At 55.6% G+C, this 19,958-nt stretch overlaps 1 protein-coding gene across 1 annotated transcript in view; it reads right to left on the bottom strand.

Moving 5' to 3' along the window:
- Positions 1–17,493: 17,493 nt before the first annotated feature.
- The window catches only part of WNT4 (wingless-type MMTV integration site family, member 4), a 3,824-nt gene continuing 1,359 nt past the window's right edge, over positions 17,494–19,958 (bottom strand). Inside the window, exons 2-4 of the mRNA XM_010191221.1 lie at positions 18,838–18,969; positions 18,356–18,498; positions 17,494–18,133 (exon numbers count right to left, since the gene is read on the bottom strand). Of these exons, the coding sequence (XP_010189523.1) occupies positions 17,666–18,133; positions 18,356–18,498; positions 18,838–18,969 (743 nt within the window). The 3' untranslated portion in view covers positions 17,494–17,665. The remainder of the gene's footprint in view (positions 18,134–18,355; positions 18,499–18,837; positions 18,970–19,958) is intronic.

Here is a 19,958-nt window from a genome sequence, read left to right as displayed (position 1 = left end):
GGCCGCGCCGGCCGCCGAGCGTGGCCGAAAAGCGGCGTCCAGCTGCGCTCCCGCTGCTGCCGAGAGCCGCCCGGGCGCTGTTGGTTTTGGCTTCCTCTGGATGAACCCAGCCCTGGTTTAGAGAGGATCAGCAGAAAGAGGCGAGGGAGTTCAAGGGGGTTTGTCCCACCAAGGGGCTGTGCGGTGCAGCCTGGGTTTCCCTGCGTCTCCCTGGCTGCCCAGTGCACTCATCCCGAGCCCCTGAAGCTGTGTCCCCATAGGGAGGTTTCTGCATGAGGGAAGGAGAGGGGGTGGGAAGCGCTGAGCCCCTCATGGGTGCCCTGACCTGGGGTTTGTAGAGGTCTGTGCAGGCCACAACGCTGCCCAAACGCCCTGTCCCTCTCTGTAGATGCCCCTTTAGTGCTGCCCCCTGTGGCCTGGTGAACCTGGGGTGGTTTGGCCTCTTTGGTAGAAGAAATCCCTAAGGTGGATGGGACAAACCTGTCCCTGGGAGGACACTGCCACCAGACTGGTGCCTCTCCCCAGTTTTGGCATCTGGACCTTTTCGCTCTCAGGAAGTGAAGGTTTCACTTGGGTTTGGGAGCTGGTTTTGAGGGTTCAGGAAAACTGAGAGCATCTTTTGTGTCCTGAGAGTGAGGAGGCTTGAATCTGTGGAGCTGATGTGTTTTGTGTGATGCAGACGAGCTGCTACCAGCTCCCCATGTTGCCCAGGGGACCTGGGGACGTGGCTGCTGCTGCAGCAGAACAGGAGATGTTTTTGAGATGTCTGAGTGATTTGGGATCTTGGTGGATGCGGGTTCTGAGGTGCCGAAAGAGCTGCCTCTGAAAATCCCTCCAGACTCCCATCTGTGTCTTGAGGGCCTGAAATACCTTTGAAAATCTGTCCGTGGTGTCTGGCCAGCGCTCGGCCGCCGTGCCTAGAAAGCAGCATTGCTTTTGAAGATGGGAAGCTGTTGCTCGAGGGGGCTTTTGGAAATGTGAGCTTTGACCCTGTGCCCTGATCAAGCCTGTCCTGGTCCTGAGCCCTGTCTGGAGCCACTGCAGGAGATGATTCACCCTGGGGCAGCCCAGGATTGGTGTTCAGGTGCACTCCTAAGCCTGGGAGGAACGGGGATGGTTTGGGCCATGGGACGTGTCCACAGTGAGAGCGGGGCACACGTGGAGCCTGGGCAGTGCTTGTGGTGCCCTTCGGTGCTGAACTTGGCCGTGAGTGCAGGAAAGCCTTAGCACAGGGCTGTGGGCACCGACTTTTGGCTTGGGTCCTTCCTCCGACCCCTGCGGCAGGTTCCCGCCCACTGCCTGGTGCAGGCTTTGCTCCTGCAGAGAGAGCACACCCGGAGCACGATTCCTGCCTCCACCTCCTGCATTTTAAGCCTCTGCCCCTTCCTCTGCTCCTTTGACTTTTGCTCTGGCCTGGCTCCAGCATGGGTTAATCTGTCAAACTGTTTTTAACGAACCCACCCAGACAATGAACCATCTCAGACCTCTGCCCCCTCGCCCCTCTTGCGACCTGCGGCCATTTGAGGTTGAGAACAATAGTCCTGATCTGGCAGACCCGGTTTCATTCTTTAGGGAGATTGCAGGTTTGGTTGCTAAAGATAACGGCGTTTTTTATGTGGTGGGCTCCAGCTCTGCAAAGGGTGCGATTTACCCTTGCGGTGTTTAAAAATTAGCACAGCGCTCTGCAAAGTGAATGTGCTGGTCACTCAGCCAGTTGATGATGTCCTGTGTGGAAGGGAGCAGGGCTCTGGTGATGGCCATCCCTGCTGCATGGGGCAGGGTGCTTGGCGGGGTCAGCTCAGTTTTGGGCCACTCTTCCCCAGGTGGTGGGATGGGAAGGGGGATGGAGTGCACCCATCTCTGGCCGGGGGAGTCTCTGAAATGACTTTGAGTCACCCAGAGAAGCCATCGCTGTGGCTGGAGGTGATTTTCATCTCTCTTTCCCAGCTCTCCATCTGCAGAAGGTCTGGGAGCTGTGTTTCCCACACAGTGGTGCTCAGGGCACCCCGGTTTGTTGGAGGTGCAGGTAAGCCTGGTTCCCACCTTCCCTGGCCCAGCAGGAACCACAGCCCCAGGGCTCAGGGCTTGCTCCAGGTCCTGCGCAGGCGTTGTGAGAGGAGCCAGGTTTCCATTCCCTTCCTTGCTTGCCCTCTGCCTTCAAGGGGGAAGATCTAATCGCGTGCAGATAACAAAGCCCAAAGACTGCGGCCGCACTATTCCCCATCTGTGCCAGATGCGTTTTATTACTGTCTTGGGTGGAGTTAGCAAAACATCAGGCTGGGGGAGCACTGAGCACCCTGCGGGTCCTGACAGGGCTGGAGTTGTCGAGGAGGCTCCGTGTGCTCTGTGCCACTCTCCACACCCCTTCTCTCTCCATGACTTGTCCCCAAGGTTCCCGAAGGGGGACCAAGGCTCCTTCTCAAGTGATCCTGCAGCTTTCCATGGGTGATGTCTGTATCCAAACACCAACACTGGGACCTGGAGTCTTGCAGAATGAGGATGAGTAATGGGGGAACATGAAAACAAGTGACACCGGGGAAGCTTCTGCTGGCTCTGGTGACCCACTGGAGCGCCTTGGGACTGAGGTGCTGGTTTGGGAAGGTCTGTGTCGCTGTGCTTTCTTTCCTGGGAGCAGCTCTGAGAACCAGGGCTCTGCTATGCAGCTGGGTCTGTCAGTCTTTTGACACTGTCCTGTCCAAAAAGCCCCTGAACCTGCTGGCTTAGTGTGCCAGCTCTGGCTTCTGGCCTGCTTCCCTCCCAAGGGCAAGTTGGAAGGCGCAGACATGGGCAGAACGAGTCCTTGCATTTGCTGTGATGTTGCTGTAGTGACAAAAATGGTCATTTTGGTCTCTCTGGGTGCTGTCAGAGCTTGGAGGACCAGAGACCCACAGCAGAGGCTGAGGCCTGGCTGTGTGGCTGTCCTGCTGTTGGGATCTCTAAAGGGCTGTCTGGGGAGGCCTCCTCTGTTTTGGGGAGCTGCTGGCATCCAGGGAGCCAAGATGAAACGGGAGCATTTTTTTTTTCAAGCTTTCATGGAATCATAGAATTGAATGATTTTGGTTGGAAAAGACCTTTATGATCATCAAGTCCAACCATTGATCCAGCCCTAAGTCTGCCACCAGACCATGTCCCTAAGCATGACATCTCCTCGTCTTTTAAACACCTCCAGGGATGGGGACTCCACCACCTCCCTGGGCAACCCATTCCAGAGCTTGACAACCCCTTCAGTAAAGAAATTCCTCCTAAAATTTCTGGAGCCTGGGCAGTGGTTGCAGCAGGTCCCTGGTTTTGAGGAACACCAGTGGGTGACAGTACGCTCTATGTGTCCTGTCGGCGGCTGTGGTGATGCTAGGGTAGAAGTCTGCTTGGTGGCATGGCCGGTGGCAGAGAGCACTGGGTCAGACCCAGCTGGCCTGCAACTTGCGGAGCAGGCCTTGTTCATGGCTTTTGGAGCTTTTTTCCTCAAGCCCTGGCTCTTTCCTTGTCCCTGAAGACCTTGTGTGGTGGAGATCAGATGGGTGTATGTCCTAGGAGTTTTCCTGCCTCCACCACATTCCCAAAATGAGCTGGTGCTGGTGTGGCATCCGTATATCTCAGGATGTGTTTTGCATTTTATGGCTTCTTTCCTCCTCCTGGTAAGGATGAGACCCTGGGAATGTGGCAGCAGTCAAATCCCAGCCATGGGATGCACCGGAGCAGAGGAATACACTGAGCAGCGGTCCAAGCCTTGCTGCCCATGATGAGTGTTCAGGGACAGCCTGGTCCTGCCAAGTATGGCCACTGTGCTCCTGCTGAGGCCAAAATGTGCCTCCATCCATCCTGTCCCCCCGCCAGCCTCGCGTTTTCCTCGCCTGTGGCTTTGCGGATGCATTCAGGGGCTGCAAGCTGCTGGGCACACACAGGCGCAGTGGGAAGGAGCCCAAGGGCTAAGCATAGGTAGAAAAGGGGCTTTGTGCCGTGGGACCTTCCCAGCCCGCTGGCAGCCCCCCAAGCTCTCTGCCTGCCGCCACTCCCCCCCCAAGTCCTGACAGCCCCCAATTCTTGGCTCCTTGGGGCTCTCGTGCGAGGCGTTGCTTGCTGAATGCCCCTCTCCCTCCCCACCATGGGCTCCAGCGCGGGGATGCCTGGCCAAGATCACAGGACAGCTTAAGGTTTTAAACAGATAGGAGGCTTAATAGCTTGACCCCGGGACCTCTCCATTGCCCGCTTGGGGCAGTGGCTGTGATTTTGCAGTGTCTGTGGGGATGTGTCCCCAGCCAAGCATTGCTGCGCTGGGGTGGATCTCTGGCCGTGCGTTGCACCACGGCTGTACAGATGTCTGCACAGACCATCTGTGGTCCAAAGGCTTGTGTGCGTGCTGTGACTCTTGGAAATGTCGGTGCCCCTGTCTGGATGGGCTGTGTGAACGGGACTTGGGCAGGGGGATGTGGTTACCCCTCATGGGGCTGGTTTGGGGATATGGGCAGGATGGGCAACCATGACCCTGCCTCTCTGAGTGTACTTGAAGGGACCCAGTCAGGGCAGGGGTTTGTCCCAGGCTGTGCATGGGAGATGTGGATTTTGGGGTGATCACAGAATCACTGTGTGGTTTGGGTGGGAAGGGACCTCAAACCATGGGCAGGGACACCTCCACCAGCCCAGGCTGCTCAAAGCCCCGTCCAGCCTGGCCTTGGGCACTGCCAGGGAGGGGGCATCCACAGCTTCTCTGGGCAACCTGTGCCAGGGATTCACCACCCTCACAGGGAAGGATTCTTCCTATTATCTTATCTAAATCTGTCCCCTTACAGTTTAAAGCCATCCACCATTGTCCTATCACTATGTACTCCTGTAAAATGTCCCTCCCCAACTTTCCTGTAGGCCCCTTCAGTGATGCTTGGTAACATAGCTCTCATCTCCTCTGCTCTAGCATGTGCCCTCAGTGTCCCAGCATGGATGATAGGTGGGATAAACACAACCCCAGCTACAGGAGCAGCAAAAAGTGAGGAGGAGCTGGCACCCTGGGGTCACAGCCTCTCTGATGCTACCTGGCATCCCCCATAGGTGCTGATTCCAGGTGAGACGTGGTGCTTGGTGCTGCCGTGACCCCTCAGGCTGCTCTCCCGCACCAGCACGTTGTGTGCTGGCTCCCATGGGTGCTCGGCTGCTGCCCCGGGGCGGTCCCGGTGTGCTCGCACAGGGCAGGCAGCCCTGACCTGCTTGGGGCTGCGTGGATGGCATCCTGGCCTGGCAATGGCAGCACCGTGCCCTGTGCCAATGCAGGCTGGCATGCCAAGGGGGAGGGTTTGCTGCCATCTCCCCTCCCGTCTTTGGCCAAGAGCAATCTGGGTCTCTTCGCTGTCACAAGATGTGTCCTGCATCCTTGGAGAGAGAGGCCCTGATTTTAACTCTGCAACTCTGTTGCACCCAAAAATTGCAATGCACCTCAGAAAAGCTTGGCAGCCCTGCTTGCACTGCAGCTTGGTGGAGGTCGAACAGGAGCAGGAGCCCTTGGGTGACTCCCAAAATCCTGCCAGGGACTGTCACTGAGCCCAGGGACATCCATGACTCCATGAGGGATGGGGCGATGGCAATGGTGACCTGTGGGCCTGCATCCCAGCAGTGCCCGTGTCGAGCAGCAGGGACTGGCGCTGGGGCGAGGAGGCCCAGCAGCTTTTTCCCCCCTTCCCCAATTTTTTATTTCAGCTGCTGGAGCCTCCGTGGGGCTGACAAACACCCCACAGGTGCTGTTTGCAAGTACCTTCACTCCTCTGCCCCAGAGCTCCTCACCCCTCAGCTCGGGACTCCCTCGCTGCCCACCGCCAGCCCTCGCGCCTCTCCGGCCCCCAGGGACCAGCACCGCATACACGGATCCTTGTTGCCTGCCTCTGTCCTGACCCGAGCTGTTAACAGAGGCTGCTTTTCTGCCGGCTGCGGCGTGCACGGCCCCGGCCACCAAGCTCCAGCCCTCCAGGGCTGCCTCTTAACCTGGAGCAGCAGTGGGTTATTTGTGTTGCTCTTGGCAAGGGTCGCCCCGGCCCTCCGAAACAGAGGTGAATGCGCGCGGAGGTGTGGGGCGCGGGCCAGCGCGCGTGTTGGACCCGCCACGCGGGGAATTAGTTCAACCCGGCTGCTAATTGCTTCTGAAGTGCGGGGCTCTGTCAAACGGACGTGGACGTGTGATGGGGACAGTGAGGGCGGCTGTGGGGGGAGAGCTGGCCCCGTGCTCCTTCGCTCTGGGCTCTCAAGACCCTGATATCTCCCCTCTCTGGCTGTATCAGCCCCACTCAGCCTGCAGGGAGCGGAGGTTTTTTGGCTGTGACCGAGTTGCTCAGGAGCTGTGGGACTGAGATGTGATGCTTGGCTTTTGGTGGAGAAAAAGCAACCCCTTCCTTGCCCCATGCCATCCCTCCTGGGCTGGAGAGGGGGATCTGTCAGAGATGAGGCTTCCCCTGCCCCGAATCCCCGTGCTGAGCTCTCCCTGCCCTGTCTCAGCCCAGATTTGCTCTCACACTTGTTTGTAACCCCCCCGGTGCTCCGACTGGTGGCTGGAAAGGAAGAGTGGTGGGAATGGAGGGGTTTGCCCTACAGAAGGGGTTCCCCCCCTTGCTCAAGCGTGACCTGACCGCCTCCATCCCTGTCCCTTTGCAGCTTTGGAGTGGGGTGCTGGTGCAAAGGGGACCAGTTCCCCCACCCTAGTGTGAGTCCAGAACAGGCACGAGAGGAGAGGCTGTGACAGCACCACCCTGCCTGTGGTGCAGAGTGTTCCTGAGACCTCTGGCCATGCCAGCACCAAAGCCCTGGGTGCATGTTGTAGGGTGCTGAGTGTAGCCCTTTGCAGGCTGGACACAGCATCGTTCAATATCGCTCCCCTTCGAGAAGACCACAGCACCACCTGTCCATCTATGGTGGGAGGGGATGTCCTTTCCAGAGACGAGTAGGATCCAGGAGGACCTGCCAGATCCTCTCCTGGCCTTGGGAAGATGCCACCAACCCTACCACCATCTCTCATGTGGTCATGGCCATGCTGTTGACTCACAGCAGCCCCAGGGTGATGCTGCAGGGCTCTAGGCCAGGTCAAGGACAGAAGGCCCAAGGTCCCTGGAGTGGATGTGGTCCCCTGATCCTCATCCCTCTGAGATTTGGCTTGGACTCACACTTTGAGCCTCTGTAGGCTGAACCAGGCTGCCTGTCCAGTGGCTGCATCCCTCCCGGATGCTCGCTGTGCCACTGGCATCCATCCTGCGGTCCTGCCCGTGCCCTCTCCCACCCCTCGCCGCCTCCACTCCCTCCCTCTGCTTTCCTTCAGTAATTGCCGTTTAAAAGCCCAAACGCCCATTGTCCAAACCAGGATTAAGCACCATCTGTGCAAACTTTGAGGCCATTTTCTGTGACTGGGAGGAAACGGATGACTCAGAGAGACGTTGCAACACAGATCGGCCTTGACCCCGGGCTGAGCGGGTGGATTGCTGCGGAGTGGCCCTGTTAACCCAGGCTCCTCCCAGCAGGCTTTTGAGGCTTGTGGTGAGGGAGCCAGCAGCAGTTTTCATAGGGTTTTGGGGTCTCCCCTGAACTGTGTGGTGTTCTCAACCAGCTATGCCTCATGTCAGAGCTTTACTCCATCTGGTCCCACTGGTGGCTCCTGACTTTGGTTTTGGGTGGTGCTGGTGGGAAGGAGATGCAATGTGTTGACTCCACGGTGGAATGGTGAGGCCAGTTGGCATTCATGTGGGACCACCCAAGACCCTCATGTTTTGGTGCTTTTCCCCCAGAACAGTGTCTGAAGGATGGTGAAGGTGGTCCTGGAGGAAGGTGACAGAAAGCACTGCGTCCATTGGTGAATAAATACCAAGAGATGCCTTCTCATAGAAGCAAGAAAGCTGTGCTCCAAGTAGCTTCTCTCTGCACCACCTCACCCACGCCATGTTCCCATAGACTGAGGGGATGGGACACTTTGAAGAATGGTGATTTAGCTGATCCTGTGATTACTGGAGGTGGATCTGGGTTCTGGGGGGGGGCTGGCACAGCTCAGCCCAAGAAACTGAAGAGTGATCCAACTGGCACAGGTTGCCCAGGGAAGCTGTGGGTGTCCCCTCCCTGGCAGTGCCCAAGGCCAGGTTGGACGGGGCTTTGAGCAGCCTGGGCTGGTGGAGGTGTCCCTGCCCATGGTGGGGTTGGACTGGGGGGGCTTTGAGATCCCTTCCAACCCAAACCATGCTGTGATTCTGTGATCCCTGAGTGATGGATGTGAGGATGATGAGTGAAGTGCTTTTGATTTTTGTTTCTAGGGGAAAAAGGGATTTTTAGCTTGCAACTTTTCCCTTTGCCCCATGCTTTTGCTGCTCCCCAGCTCCACCATGGCTTGTTTCTGGCTCACCAGAGCACTGCTGATGAGCAAGAGGTGATGCTGGAGCAACTCCGAGCTCAGATCCTACAGCAAGGAGGAGGCAGGGCTGGGCTTTGGGTGCTGGCAGTGGCATGGTAGGAGCACCAGGAAAATGGGAATGTTTTTCTCAGCTCCTGCTCATGGTACTGTCCATTCCCATTGCATTGGGGTGGGAAGCAGGTGTGAGATGCATCAGCTCCCTGCTTTGCTGGGGGCATGCCTGTATCTCATTCTGGTGTCCTGTGCAAAGCTCAGGGCCTTCAAATCCTGAGAGGTGATGGTTGGGGCAGGAAATAAGCAGCTCTCAACAAGGAGCTGTGATTAACACAGCTTTACACCACAAGTCCGGCCTGGACAGATACAATAACACTTGAAGTTGGTGAAATTATTAGGAAGAGCTTAAGTAAAATGATCTGAAGACAGTGCTAAGGCAGGTGAGATTTTGCTTGGCTTAACACACAAAACAGAGAAGAAAAGGAGAGGAAAGCGTTTCCCCTGTGAAAACCTCGGCTGGTTCCATTTCCAGTGACAGTCAAAGAGTTAAAGCGATATGTTGAGAGTTATGAGTGTTTATCTAAAAGAAAAGTGGCAGGTGAAAGGGATAAAATAACACAGTTTGTAAAGCAATGCAATATGTTTGAATTATCTGAGGATCAGAGCTGGAATTTGGAAGGTAATATTGGATAGAAGGAAATGGGAGATGGAGACAGAAATAGGATGGGGAAAAAACAGCTTGAGGTGGCTTCCCTGTTGGTTGCTACAAAGGAAAAAAGGGGTTGGCATTATTAGGACCATTGTGAATTTGTTTATTGGAGGGGACTTTTATTGTGCTTTCAGAATTAAGCTCAGGGCCTCTGCTGTGCCAGGGTGCAGAGGGGACCCTCCCGAGCTGGGTTTGGCTGGAAAAACATGTGTGGAGTCTGTCACCGTGCCCGAGAGCATCCCTGGGAATGGCTGTGGGTTCAGATGAGCTGTGAAACCCCCGGTGCCACCCCTGACTGAGAGCTGGGCCCCTTCCCGTCCTCCTCTGGTCTGCTGGGCTGCGGATGCTCAGCCCCATGGTGGAATTGGGTTCCCCCAAATCTCCGATGGGCTGAGCAGCGACAGAACGACCGTTCCCCACCTTCCCAACCCAGCATCTACTCCTGCTCTTGCCTCCATGGCACTGGGGGATCTTCCTCATGGAGAAGCACATGGGCAGGTGGGTCTTGGCACCATGGGAAGATGCAGGGGATGCAGCCTGGAAACTGCTTTGCCAAGAGGGCTTGGGCACCTCCGAAGGGCTGCTTTTAGAGCTGTGGCACAGCCGTGCAGGAAGATTTCAAGTACATTTGACCCACTGCCCTCACTCTTAACTGGCTTTTACAACCTTGGCTTCATCTGCTCTCCAGACTCCATCCTCACTACTCCAGAGCTCAGCTCCTCCGTGGCTGTTTGCCTGGTTTGGGGAGGTTTCCAGCTCATCCTGGGCATCCTGACTGCTGCCTCTGCCCTGAGCCTTCTCACCTGTTCAGGCTCTTCAGATCCAAAATCTCCATTTGCCTCCTCAGCCACCTCTTTGTCCTGGCCTCTGCTTCTCTACATGGCACATTGTCACCTCCAGCATCTCCACCTGCTAAAGCCTGTAGGCTGGCAGCTTTCTCATGGCCATGGCATTGGAAGATCCTCTCCCATTGCATGACTGTCCTCTCTTATCAGGCTTTCCGTGCCTTTGGCGCTTACCAAGGAGACCAGGATGGTGTTCAAACCTCCATGTGGGTTGCAGGTACAACGATGCACATCAGCTTTCTTGAACCAGGAGAAGGTAAAAGGAAAAAGCCTAAGAGCAAAGGGTAATTGATGCATTGACTTCCCAGATCTGCAGGCAACCCAGAGCAAGGACTCTGAGGTGCTCCATCATCCCAGCGTGCGTCTTTATCGGCCTGGCTTCTAGCTGCGGCATGTGGAAAATTGAGATGGCAAAGTGACTTTATTGAGAAAAAAAGACACAAAGGACTGATTTATTTTGCATCTAATTCAGCTCTGAGGCCCTCCCAGATGTTCTGGGTTTCTTGGTGGAAATGAAACGGCTGCAGATTTTCCAGCTGGCCACAGAAAGCAGAGCACTTACACCAGGCCAAGTCCCAAATGAGCTATCTGCAGTGCTTCCACTGCTGCTGTTTCGCTTTGGCTGTTCTGCCTTTCCCCATGTTCATCTCCAAGTTTGTTTTTCTCAATAGCATCCTGGGGGTCCTGCCTGTTCCCTCTCCCCCTTGTGATCCCACTCCCCTTGAGCCTCTGCATCTCCCTGGTCTGCTGTGGATTGTGTTTTCTTCCTTCTTTCGCCCCGTTGGTCACTTCTTCATACTGATTCCCATCCAGAAAAATGGGTGCCTTTCTTCTCTTAGCTTTGATGACACGGCAAAGGTCACATGTGTGAGAGGCAGCCCTGCTGCAAGGTGTCCTCTTCCATGCTCCATGTCTTTAATCCCACAGATCTAGTGGGGTCTACTGATGGACTTGGAAGAAGCCTGCCTTTTGCTCCAAAACAGGGCAAACCAAGTGGAAGGAAGTGTGGCTCATTGCTAGTGATGCAAAAGATGAAGTGCTTGAGTTCATCTGCCTCTGACTGTCCAGAGAGAGGATTTTGCTCCAGAATAGAAAGGTGCACCATGAAACATTCTGAGATGCATTTCCTGGAGCCCCCCATGAGCGTTGTCACCATGCAAAGTTAAATATCCTGCTACACGTGGAGACTGCAGAACGTCTTCATGGTGTCCTTGGAAGTGGCTGCACGCGGATGGTCACCCTGTGCTTGTCCTTGTCTGTGCAAGGTCTGTTACCCCTGGTAATTCTGCAAGGCAATGTGAATATCGATGTTCCTTTTTTTGCAGAATTCCGCAGTTTTTCACTCTTCCAACTGAGCTGCATAGAAACCGCAGTGCCTTGACCCCTCTGCTCTGAACATGTTCTATATTTCTGTCGTCTTTCTTGGACATCTTGTTTTATAGCAAAGTTTCAAGTTTGAAGGCATCTATAATCCTGCCACATTAATTTTCTGCACTACTTTCTTCCTGGGCAGTAGCCCAGCAGGAAACCTTTTGAAGTACATCAGGTCCCTGTACTGTTGTTTTCAGAAGTAGCCTGAAAACTCCCTTTTAAATTTCTGATTCTTGGGTTCAAGAGCCATTCGCTGATGAACTTCCATGTGCCAACTTTCTCTCCTTCAGAAAAGTTGAGGTTTTGAGGCTGTAAATTGCATTGTTTGTCAGGTGCTGAGTCTCTTGGGATTCTTTTGGTGTCCTACATCCTTTCCTGGCCATGACAATTTTTCTGACAGTTCCTTGACATGTGGTTGGAGCAGACTGTGCATCTCTTGTTTCTGGACCAGCAAAGCAGTGCTTGTATGCTCATGCAGTTGATATAATTGTGCAGGCCAAAGGATGGGGACTGGAGAAGCTGATGGCTTCTTGGATTTTGGTGTGGGGAAGAAGTCACAGTTCTGTTGAGCTCCTGCTTGGTCCTATTCTGGCAAAGAGTGTGTGTGCCTCTCTGAGACGACCTTCTGGGCACCTGATGGTGATAAGGCAGGTGAGAGAGGTGACCAACCGTTGTGGTTTTGGTTCCTGGTCTGTACACCAGTAGTCACCTGTGAAGGGACATTATCTAACTGGTGGTTGCCTGCTTTGCAGCCATCTTTTGGGAAGGGCTGGAGGCAGTGGTGAGACCTCCTCATGGACTGAGTTTGGCTACCACCCAGCTCAGGGAGGCTGGAACATCTGCAGAGATGGGCCATGGCATTTCCCAATCACTTCTTATGATGCCTTGCTGTAATGGCTCTCACCTGTGCTGGGCGCATGGAGGAGCTCACACAGATATTTCCGTGCTGTCTTGCCTCTGCCTCTGGCCGCAATTATGGGAGCAGAGCTGTGATGGGGCAACAACTGTCCTAGATCAGAGCCAGAGGGACTGGAGGGCTCAGCAGCTGCTGAGGGCTGCACTGCTGTGCAAATTACTCTAATTCAGGCTTGCAATTTGTGCTTTCACTCGCGGTCAATGGAGATCTGGAAGGAGAGGACCCCTGATGTATGTTTTAGCTGCTTTGGACCAAACGTCTGGTGTTGTGGCACTGCCCAGGGCAGGCTGGGGATCTGCGGTAGTATGGAGTCTCACCCAGCCAACACGCCTTGCTCCAGTGCTCGAGGAAATGTTAGTGGTCAGGTTTGGGATGGGGGAGGAATGTCCTGCCAGGTCAGGAGGCCAGCCGAGGGGGACTCGCCTGAGCACGGGCACAAGGATGGTGCTTGTGTGTGGCTGGGACCCCTGAGGAGGGCTCTGTGGCTGCAGAAACACCCTGGGCAGAGCTGCTCATGTGCCAGATGTTGGCATGGTCCAACCTAAATGCTGGGGTGCGGGGCCTGATCCTCAGCCCGGCTCCTGCCCCGTCTTCCCCCTCCGCCTGCACTGGGTGTTACACTCCGGTCTAAGGCAGGTTGCACAATTTATTTTCCTGTACTTAAAGCAGGATTTTGGCAGCCAGGGTCGGGAGGCCTCTCTGAGGAGCGCTGGCTGGGCGCCCTCCCGCTGTCACGGGATCACGCTGCTGTCAAAGACTCTGCTCTGCTGGGTGTCCTTCAGCGTGGCCTCCTGCGGCTTCGGTGATGGTGGAGGCAGCACCCGGGTGTGGGTGCTCCTATGCCAGGCTGAGGTGAGACCCATCATTTCCAGCTCCCATGATGTAAGGAGGACTCATCCTCTTCTGCCCATGCAGAGGGACACCATCCCATCCTTTAAGCATCTCTTCTCAGTGGTCCCAGGCTCTTGTTTCCTGCTGTACCCATCGCCTGGTTTCCCTACAGCCAGCTGGTAAATCCACATGGATAAAGGGAGAGCGGGCGATACAGGAAAATTATGGTGGTCACCACTGCAGGAACATGCAGTGGGATTTGCTATTGCGTTCACTGATGGTGTAAGTGAGGGAAAGGATGCGAGCACCAGTTCTCACTCTGCTTAAGCATCATTAATGTAATCCATAGAGATTTAATAGCTTGGTGGCGGGTGAGGCTGAGCTTGCCCAGGGAGGGAGGATGAGATCGTTGGGAGTGATGAAAGTGGGAGTGATGGCCTATAATGGGCACCAGGGTGATGTGGCTGAAACAGCTGGAGAGAAACAGATCTGCCCATCGTGTTGTGCTCAGGCTGGAGGGTGGAGAGGTGGGAAACGGGAAGCCCAGAGCATGGCATAGGTGAGGTTGAAGGTACCTGACGCATGGGGTGGATATTCCAGGAGAAAAGGTAGAGAAAAAATAAGATGGTTGTGAAGTTGGGAGTTTGGGAAATGGGAAAAAAGCTTGGAGTTACCCATCTGCTGGAGCAGGGTGGGGTGGGCTTGGAGGGGATGTCCTGTTTTTGCCACGATGATCTCCAGCTGGCAGTGGGACATCCAGGAAGGATTATGAGCGGGAGAGGCTAGATGGAGACGTTGGCCTGCAGGTCCTGGGGGGGAGATGACCTCACCAGGGAGAGGGTGTTGAGGGGGCCAAGGAGGAGGAAGAGGAGGAGGACTGAGTGCCAAGCCTGTGGGGCTGGCACAGGGACCAGCGTGTGGAGGGATGTGATGGTGGGAAGAGGGTTAGCAGGACATTTTTGGGTGTAGGGGACAGGCTGAGTGGATTGGGGGCACTGGGGGAGGAGGACATGAAAGTCTTGCTTGGTCCATGGTCGCAGAGAAGCTGGCATCTCCTTGTACCTTGTTTCAGCACGGGGTGCAAGGTTGTGTGGGAGAATGAGGCCCCCTCACTTGGGGATGGAGTGGGGAGGGGAAGGGATGGAGCTGGGAGGATGTGGGGTGGGATCCACCATGGGAATAGAGGAGCTATTTGAAGGAAGGGTTTTTGGGAGGCTTGAGGCTCATTTTCTTCCATCCTATCATCCTATTTCTGCAACAACTTAAAAACACAGCCCTCAACCTCTGCCACCCGTGGAGGCCAAAGTGAGAGAAGCCATTGGTTTTACCATGAACCCTGTGGAAAGGTGAACTCGGAGAGCACAAAAATGGAGAGCTACAACTACAAGAGACGAGGCAGAGTATTGGTGCAGCTGGACCCGGCTGAAGCGAGCAGCTCTGTGCTGGGAATGGAGCGAAAAGGTTGGAGCTGAGCACCTGTGGCTTGTGGAAGGACAAGGGACAAGAGAAATGCACTGGATGGAGGCAGCTTGCAGCATGCTGGGCATCTGTCACTGCATCCCCTCCAAATCCAGCACCCCGCAGCACAGAGATGGAGATGGGGGGTCCCTGATAGCACCTGTGGGCAGCTCTTGCCCCCTCCCAGCCCAAACACACCTCAGGACTAGTGCAAGGTGCTCCCAGCAGCAGAGGCAGCAGCTGTGGCCCCTCGGCTGCAGGCAGGGCAGGACAGCACAGCACCGTTTTAGCACCCTCTGACAGGAGGAAGTCGCAGACTTGCTGATATCTAAGATAAGTGGCCTCTCAAGCCAGCAGTGTGTGGAGTGGCTAAGGCAGAAGATTAGGGAGCAAGATCCCTTCCACTGGTGGGAAAGCAGGGATGCAGCCTGTGAGCCAAACACTGACCAACAGTGATTGGTGTCTGCAGCCCATGCTGGTTTTACACAGCCCAGTGGAGCCTGACTGCTACGAGAGGAAAACCCCATGGCTCTTTCAGCACAAACTCATTATTTGATAGAATCACAGAATTGTTTAGGTTGGAGAAGACCTTCAAGATCATTGAGTCCAACCATAACCTGTCCACCACTAAACCATGTCTCTAAGCACCTCATCACCCCATCTTTTAAACACCTCCAGGGATGGTGACTCCACCACGACCCTGGGCAGCCCCTTCCCGTGCTTGACAACTTTTTTAGTGAAGAAATTGTTCCTTATATCCAATTTAACCCTCCCCTGGTGCAACTTGAGGCCATTTCCTCTTGTCCCATCATTTGTTACTTGGGAGAAGAGACCAACACCCACCTTGCTACAATCTCCTTTCAGGTGGTTGTAGAGACAACGTAAATATGAAGAAAAGGCATTCCCCCCCCCCTCTGGTGCTGAAATTTACAGCTGTGAGAAGAGCCAGAGCACTGTGGAGCCAGGATATCTCCGGGTGACATTTACAGGGCTCAGCTTTCATCACAGCTTGAGAAAATCCCGTGCGCAGAGATTATCTCCACACTGATCTGGATTGTCTTGTGCAGCTTTGGCCCTCATCCTAGATGGACAACGAGCAGAAAACTTGGCCAGTGGCCTGGGGTCTGTGGCCTCCCCTACATGAGCTGGGAAGAGGAGGAGCAGTCCCCAAGGTACCTGAGAACTTGCAGCCTTGGGGGAGCTGAAGAGATAGAGCTGGGGGGCGAAGCTTAGACCCTCCCATGGGATTTAATACTGCACCCTTTGCCAATTGAGACATTGAGAGAGGCAATCCCAGCTCCATGCTGCTCTGGGGAGGAGGCCTCTGGTTTGCATTGAAGTGGATCAACCCATGGTGTCTCCACCTCAGGGTGTCCCCAGGGTGTCAGCCCCCCCCTTCAGGCACCCTTTGCTGAATGGTTTTTGGAGTGGGGGCAGGAGGGGGGCAGCCAGTGGGGTATTGGGGTGGGTGCCTCAGTGCAAACCGCCCTCACCCTGTGCTGCTTCGAGTCAGTTGTCAGCAGCCTTCCAGCCGGTCGGTGTCTGGAGACCTTCCAGCGACCACAGGCTCTCCCCCAGCCCATCACTGCCACGGCGCAGACGAGATCTCACGGGCGCCTGCGCATTTCCCCCAACCTTTCCCCTCTTGGGATGAAGCAAGGAAGGAAAACAAGACTCCAGGTTTGCAAGGACCCTGTCCTCCAAGGTGACGGCCGCAGCTCTGGGCTTTGCTGGGGTGCACTGTGGGCAGATGCTCCTGTTGGCTCTAGGTGCCATTTCGAGGTTTTTTCTCTGCTCCCCCTTTTCCCCTCTCGACTCACAGACAAGTGGGTGAGGGAGAGAGGAACCAGTTCGCTTTCCACCTCCCCTCGCAGTGCCCCTCTGCTTATTAGTTCTCCAAATATTTCGTCCTGCAGCCCGGCAGCAAGGGCTCTGCGCTAACCCACTCCCAGGCAGAGGGGAAGCCGGGGCGGGTGGGACAGCGCGTTACCCCCATGGCATTGCTCCAGGCCCGCGGGGAGTCAGATGGGGTGGTGGGGCCCTGCTGTGCTGAATCCCGGTGGTCAGGGCACACATGGCAGCATCTGTGGGGCTCAGCAGATGACGAGCATCGCCTTCCCCCAGCAGCATCTTTACCTCACCCCCAGCAACTGCTCTGCTTTATAACTTTGAATTTCTCAGTAGCCAATGAGATGGGGACTGTCCCCAGAGCACTCACCAGATGTGGAGAACAGGCCTGTGGAGGAAGAGGAGACCTGGATGCTGGTGAGGAAGGCAGGGTCAGTTATGGGACAGAGGAAAAGAAATCCCTGGGATTTCCTCCCATCAGCTCCCAGCTCCATCAGGTCACTGGATTGCAGGTATTGTGGCCTCTTTGGTCCCTCCTCACAGTCTCCAGCTCAGCGAGGTGCTGGAGAAGTGAGGGGGCAGGGGGCTTGCAAGGGCAAGGGGAGCCTGGTGGGAACATCACATCTCTGGCCAGCCACTGAGAAGCTTCTGTAAATGAGAGCGGATATTGGAGCTGCTCTAAAACACATCCAGCACCCCAGAGGCCATCCAGCATCCCACAGCAAGGGGATGCAGGAGTGTCCTGTGTCCCCCTCGTATAAATCATCCTAGCTGGGCTGCCCGCATTGAGCTGAACTCCTGGGGACATTGCCACCCCATTGTCACCATCAGCACTCGTCTGCACACGCCTCCTCCCCACCCAGGGCTCAGCCAGGGCAAGCAGTGCCCTGGGATGCGCAGCGCATGCCTTGAACAAATAACAGCGACAGAAGATACCGAGTGCCTAATGCTATCCTCCGCTTAAACACCTCCTGATGGCAGGGCTCCGGAGTCGGCGGGGGCTCATCCGATGGGAGCAGGCATCACACAGGTCCCCAGCCGCCGAGAGCAGACGTGTCCCTGCTGGCGCAGGACACCGAGGGGCTCTGGCTTCAGCAATAAATAAAACAAGAAGACAAAGCAAAACAACAAAAAAAAGCCAACAATGATCAATTTTTTGAAACTTTAAATATTTTTTTTTCTTTAAAATCTGTTTTCCTCTGGGGCTCTGTCTCTGTCAAGAGCTGCGCTCTCCCTGCAGTGTCTGGGTCACTTCCTCAGTCCTGGCTGTAGGGCAGGGGAGAAACAGGGTCCATCAGGGATGGGGACGGATGGGCACTCCCCGCTGCTCATCACCGGCACGTATGGATTTCCACCACCCGATGGCAGGGTTTGCACTTGACAGAGCAGCACCAGTGGAATTTGCAGCTGCACCTTTCCACCACCTCCACCTCGTCCGTGTGAAAGCCCCGGCCGCAGCACATCAGCTCGCAGCCGTCGATGGCCTTGGAGGTCTTGTTGCACTGCCGGCCGCTGGTGCCCAGCACCCCGTTCTTGAGGTCGTGGTCACAGAAGTCGGGACTGGAGTCCAGGTAGACGAGGTCCTCGTCTGTGTGTGGCTTGAACTGGGAGTTTTTGGGCACCAGCACTTTGGTGGATCCGATCTCGCTCTGCTCGACCTCCGTGGCACCATCGAATTTCTCCTTCAAGACGTTGCCCACTTTGCGGAAGGGGGGCATGGCTTTCCAGCACGTCTTGAACTCGCAGGAGCCCGACACACCATGGCACTTGCACTCCACCCGCATGTTGTTCAGGATTGCCTGGGTGCACAGACACGAGAAATGGGATGGGACCATCAGCTTGGGATGGACACAGCAAGGAGAGGGCAATGGGGGGTTTAGAAGGGTTGTACAGAAAGCAGTGCTGATATACGCCAGCTGATGGGATTAAATGAAGCCAAAAAGGCTCAAACAATTGCTGCAGAGCCCAGCTGGGATGCTGCAGAGCTGCACCAGCTGCCTCAGTTTCCCCGTCACCATTACCTTCCTCCCTGCCTCGTTGTTGTGGAGGTTCATCAGCGCTCTGTTGGAAGAAGCCCCTTTGCTCCGCTCCCGGACATCGACGAAGGACTGCGAGAAGGCCACGCCGTAGGCGATGTTATCGGAGCAGCCCGACCACTGGAAGCCTGAGACAGAGAGCACAGATGAGACATTGCAGCCACCCTGCCTCGCTCGTCCCCTCCAGCCCTGCTAGAGTCCATCTGCCACCCCTCCTGTCATGCTGCTCACTGGGCTGGGCTGCCCGGGAAACTGGGGAAGCTGGGAGCGCAGCTCTGGGGTCGACATGGACACAGTGCTTTCCTTGTCCCATAGGCAATGCTCCCAGATGCCTTTTTGAGGGACTCATGTGGACTAACAGGAGGGTTTTTTTGTTAAACATTTTCCTCCTTTCTGGATGGCTCTAGAGTGGGCATCTCCGTGCTTGGCCCATCCCCACTCATCCGCCCCCACCTTTGGGTGCTCACCCTGCGGGCTGCCCCCCTGCACCGTGCGGTCACAGCCACACTTGTCCAGTTCGCCACTGCTGCAGGCTCGGGTCACGGCGAAGGCCACCCCTGCCGAAGAGATGGCGTAGACGAATGCTGCCTCCCGCGTCCCTGCAATGGCAACAAACGACGGTGGGAAACATGGCAGCAAGGCCGAGACACGTGAGAGGGCTTTCCGCAGGGTGGGAAAGGGTGGGAGATGATTTGCAGCAGTGAGAGCCCTGTCTTGCAATAGTGAAGGTGCTGGGAACTGCCCACAAGGTTAAAAATGTGAATGAGATGGGCAAATTATCACCTGGCAGCGCGGGGGATGTAAATTGCCAATGTAGAGAGAGCTCTCCAGAGCTTACATGGAGAGACTGCCGTGCCTGGTGCTTACAGGGCACCTTTGCCATGAAATCCCTCCTGCATCCAAAATAGTTGGCTGCTTCCCACACCCAGGCACATCCCCTCCAGCTGCAGATTCTCGCCATCCTCTCACACAGGCTCCTGTAGCTCCCAGCTCGTCCTAGACATCCCTGCAAACCATCTGCTCCCAAAGTGCCTTGAAAAACCACACTGGTCCTCAGGGTGCTGCTGCTTCTCGGCTCTTGCATCTACTTGTGCGGTGCCACATGGTTGAGAAGAGCTCGTTTGGGAGGTCAGGGTACACCCCTGGGCATCAACACGCAGGGCAGCGTGGCCAGGGACCGGCTCTTGCAATACCCAAATCCCCACCACCCTCTGAGGTTGGCTGAGGATGCAGCCCCTCCATCTCCCAGCAGGGAGGGTTGGCATTTGGGGTAGTCCTGTGCGAGGGGTACAGGGGGGATGGCATCACCCCAGCTCGTCGGTCGGACCAAGGGCAACTACTTTGGTGGTCGCAGCCCAGACTTTGGTGGCCCAGCTGTAATCTGGCCTGGGCGGCAGTGGCTGGGGAGGCCCCAGCCAGTGTGGGGACTGAACTGCCTCCAAGTTAATCGAGGTTAATAGTAGGATCGTGTTGGTCGGTTTGTGCTGTGGCTGCCTAAAAAGAGAAGACTTTTAGTTTCTGGTATTTCTGGTATTTCCAGTCCCTGAACCTTCACAAGAAGAGATCTTCACCCCTGCATTGAGGGGAG

This window comes from Mesitornis unicolor, unplaced genomic scaffold (genome assembly GCF_000695765.1).
Source record: "Mesitornis unicolor isolate BGI_N332 unplaced genomic scaffold, ASM69576v1 scaffold1649, whole genome shotgun sequence".
Classification (NCBI taxonomy): Eukaryota; Metazoa; Chordata; class Aves; order Mesitornithiformes; family Mesitornithidae; genus Mesitornis; species Mesitornis unicolor.
This window is presented reverse-complemented; position numbering and strand designations above follow the sequence as displayed.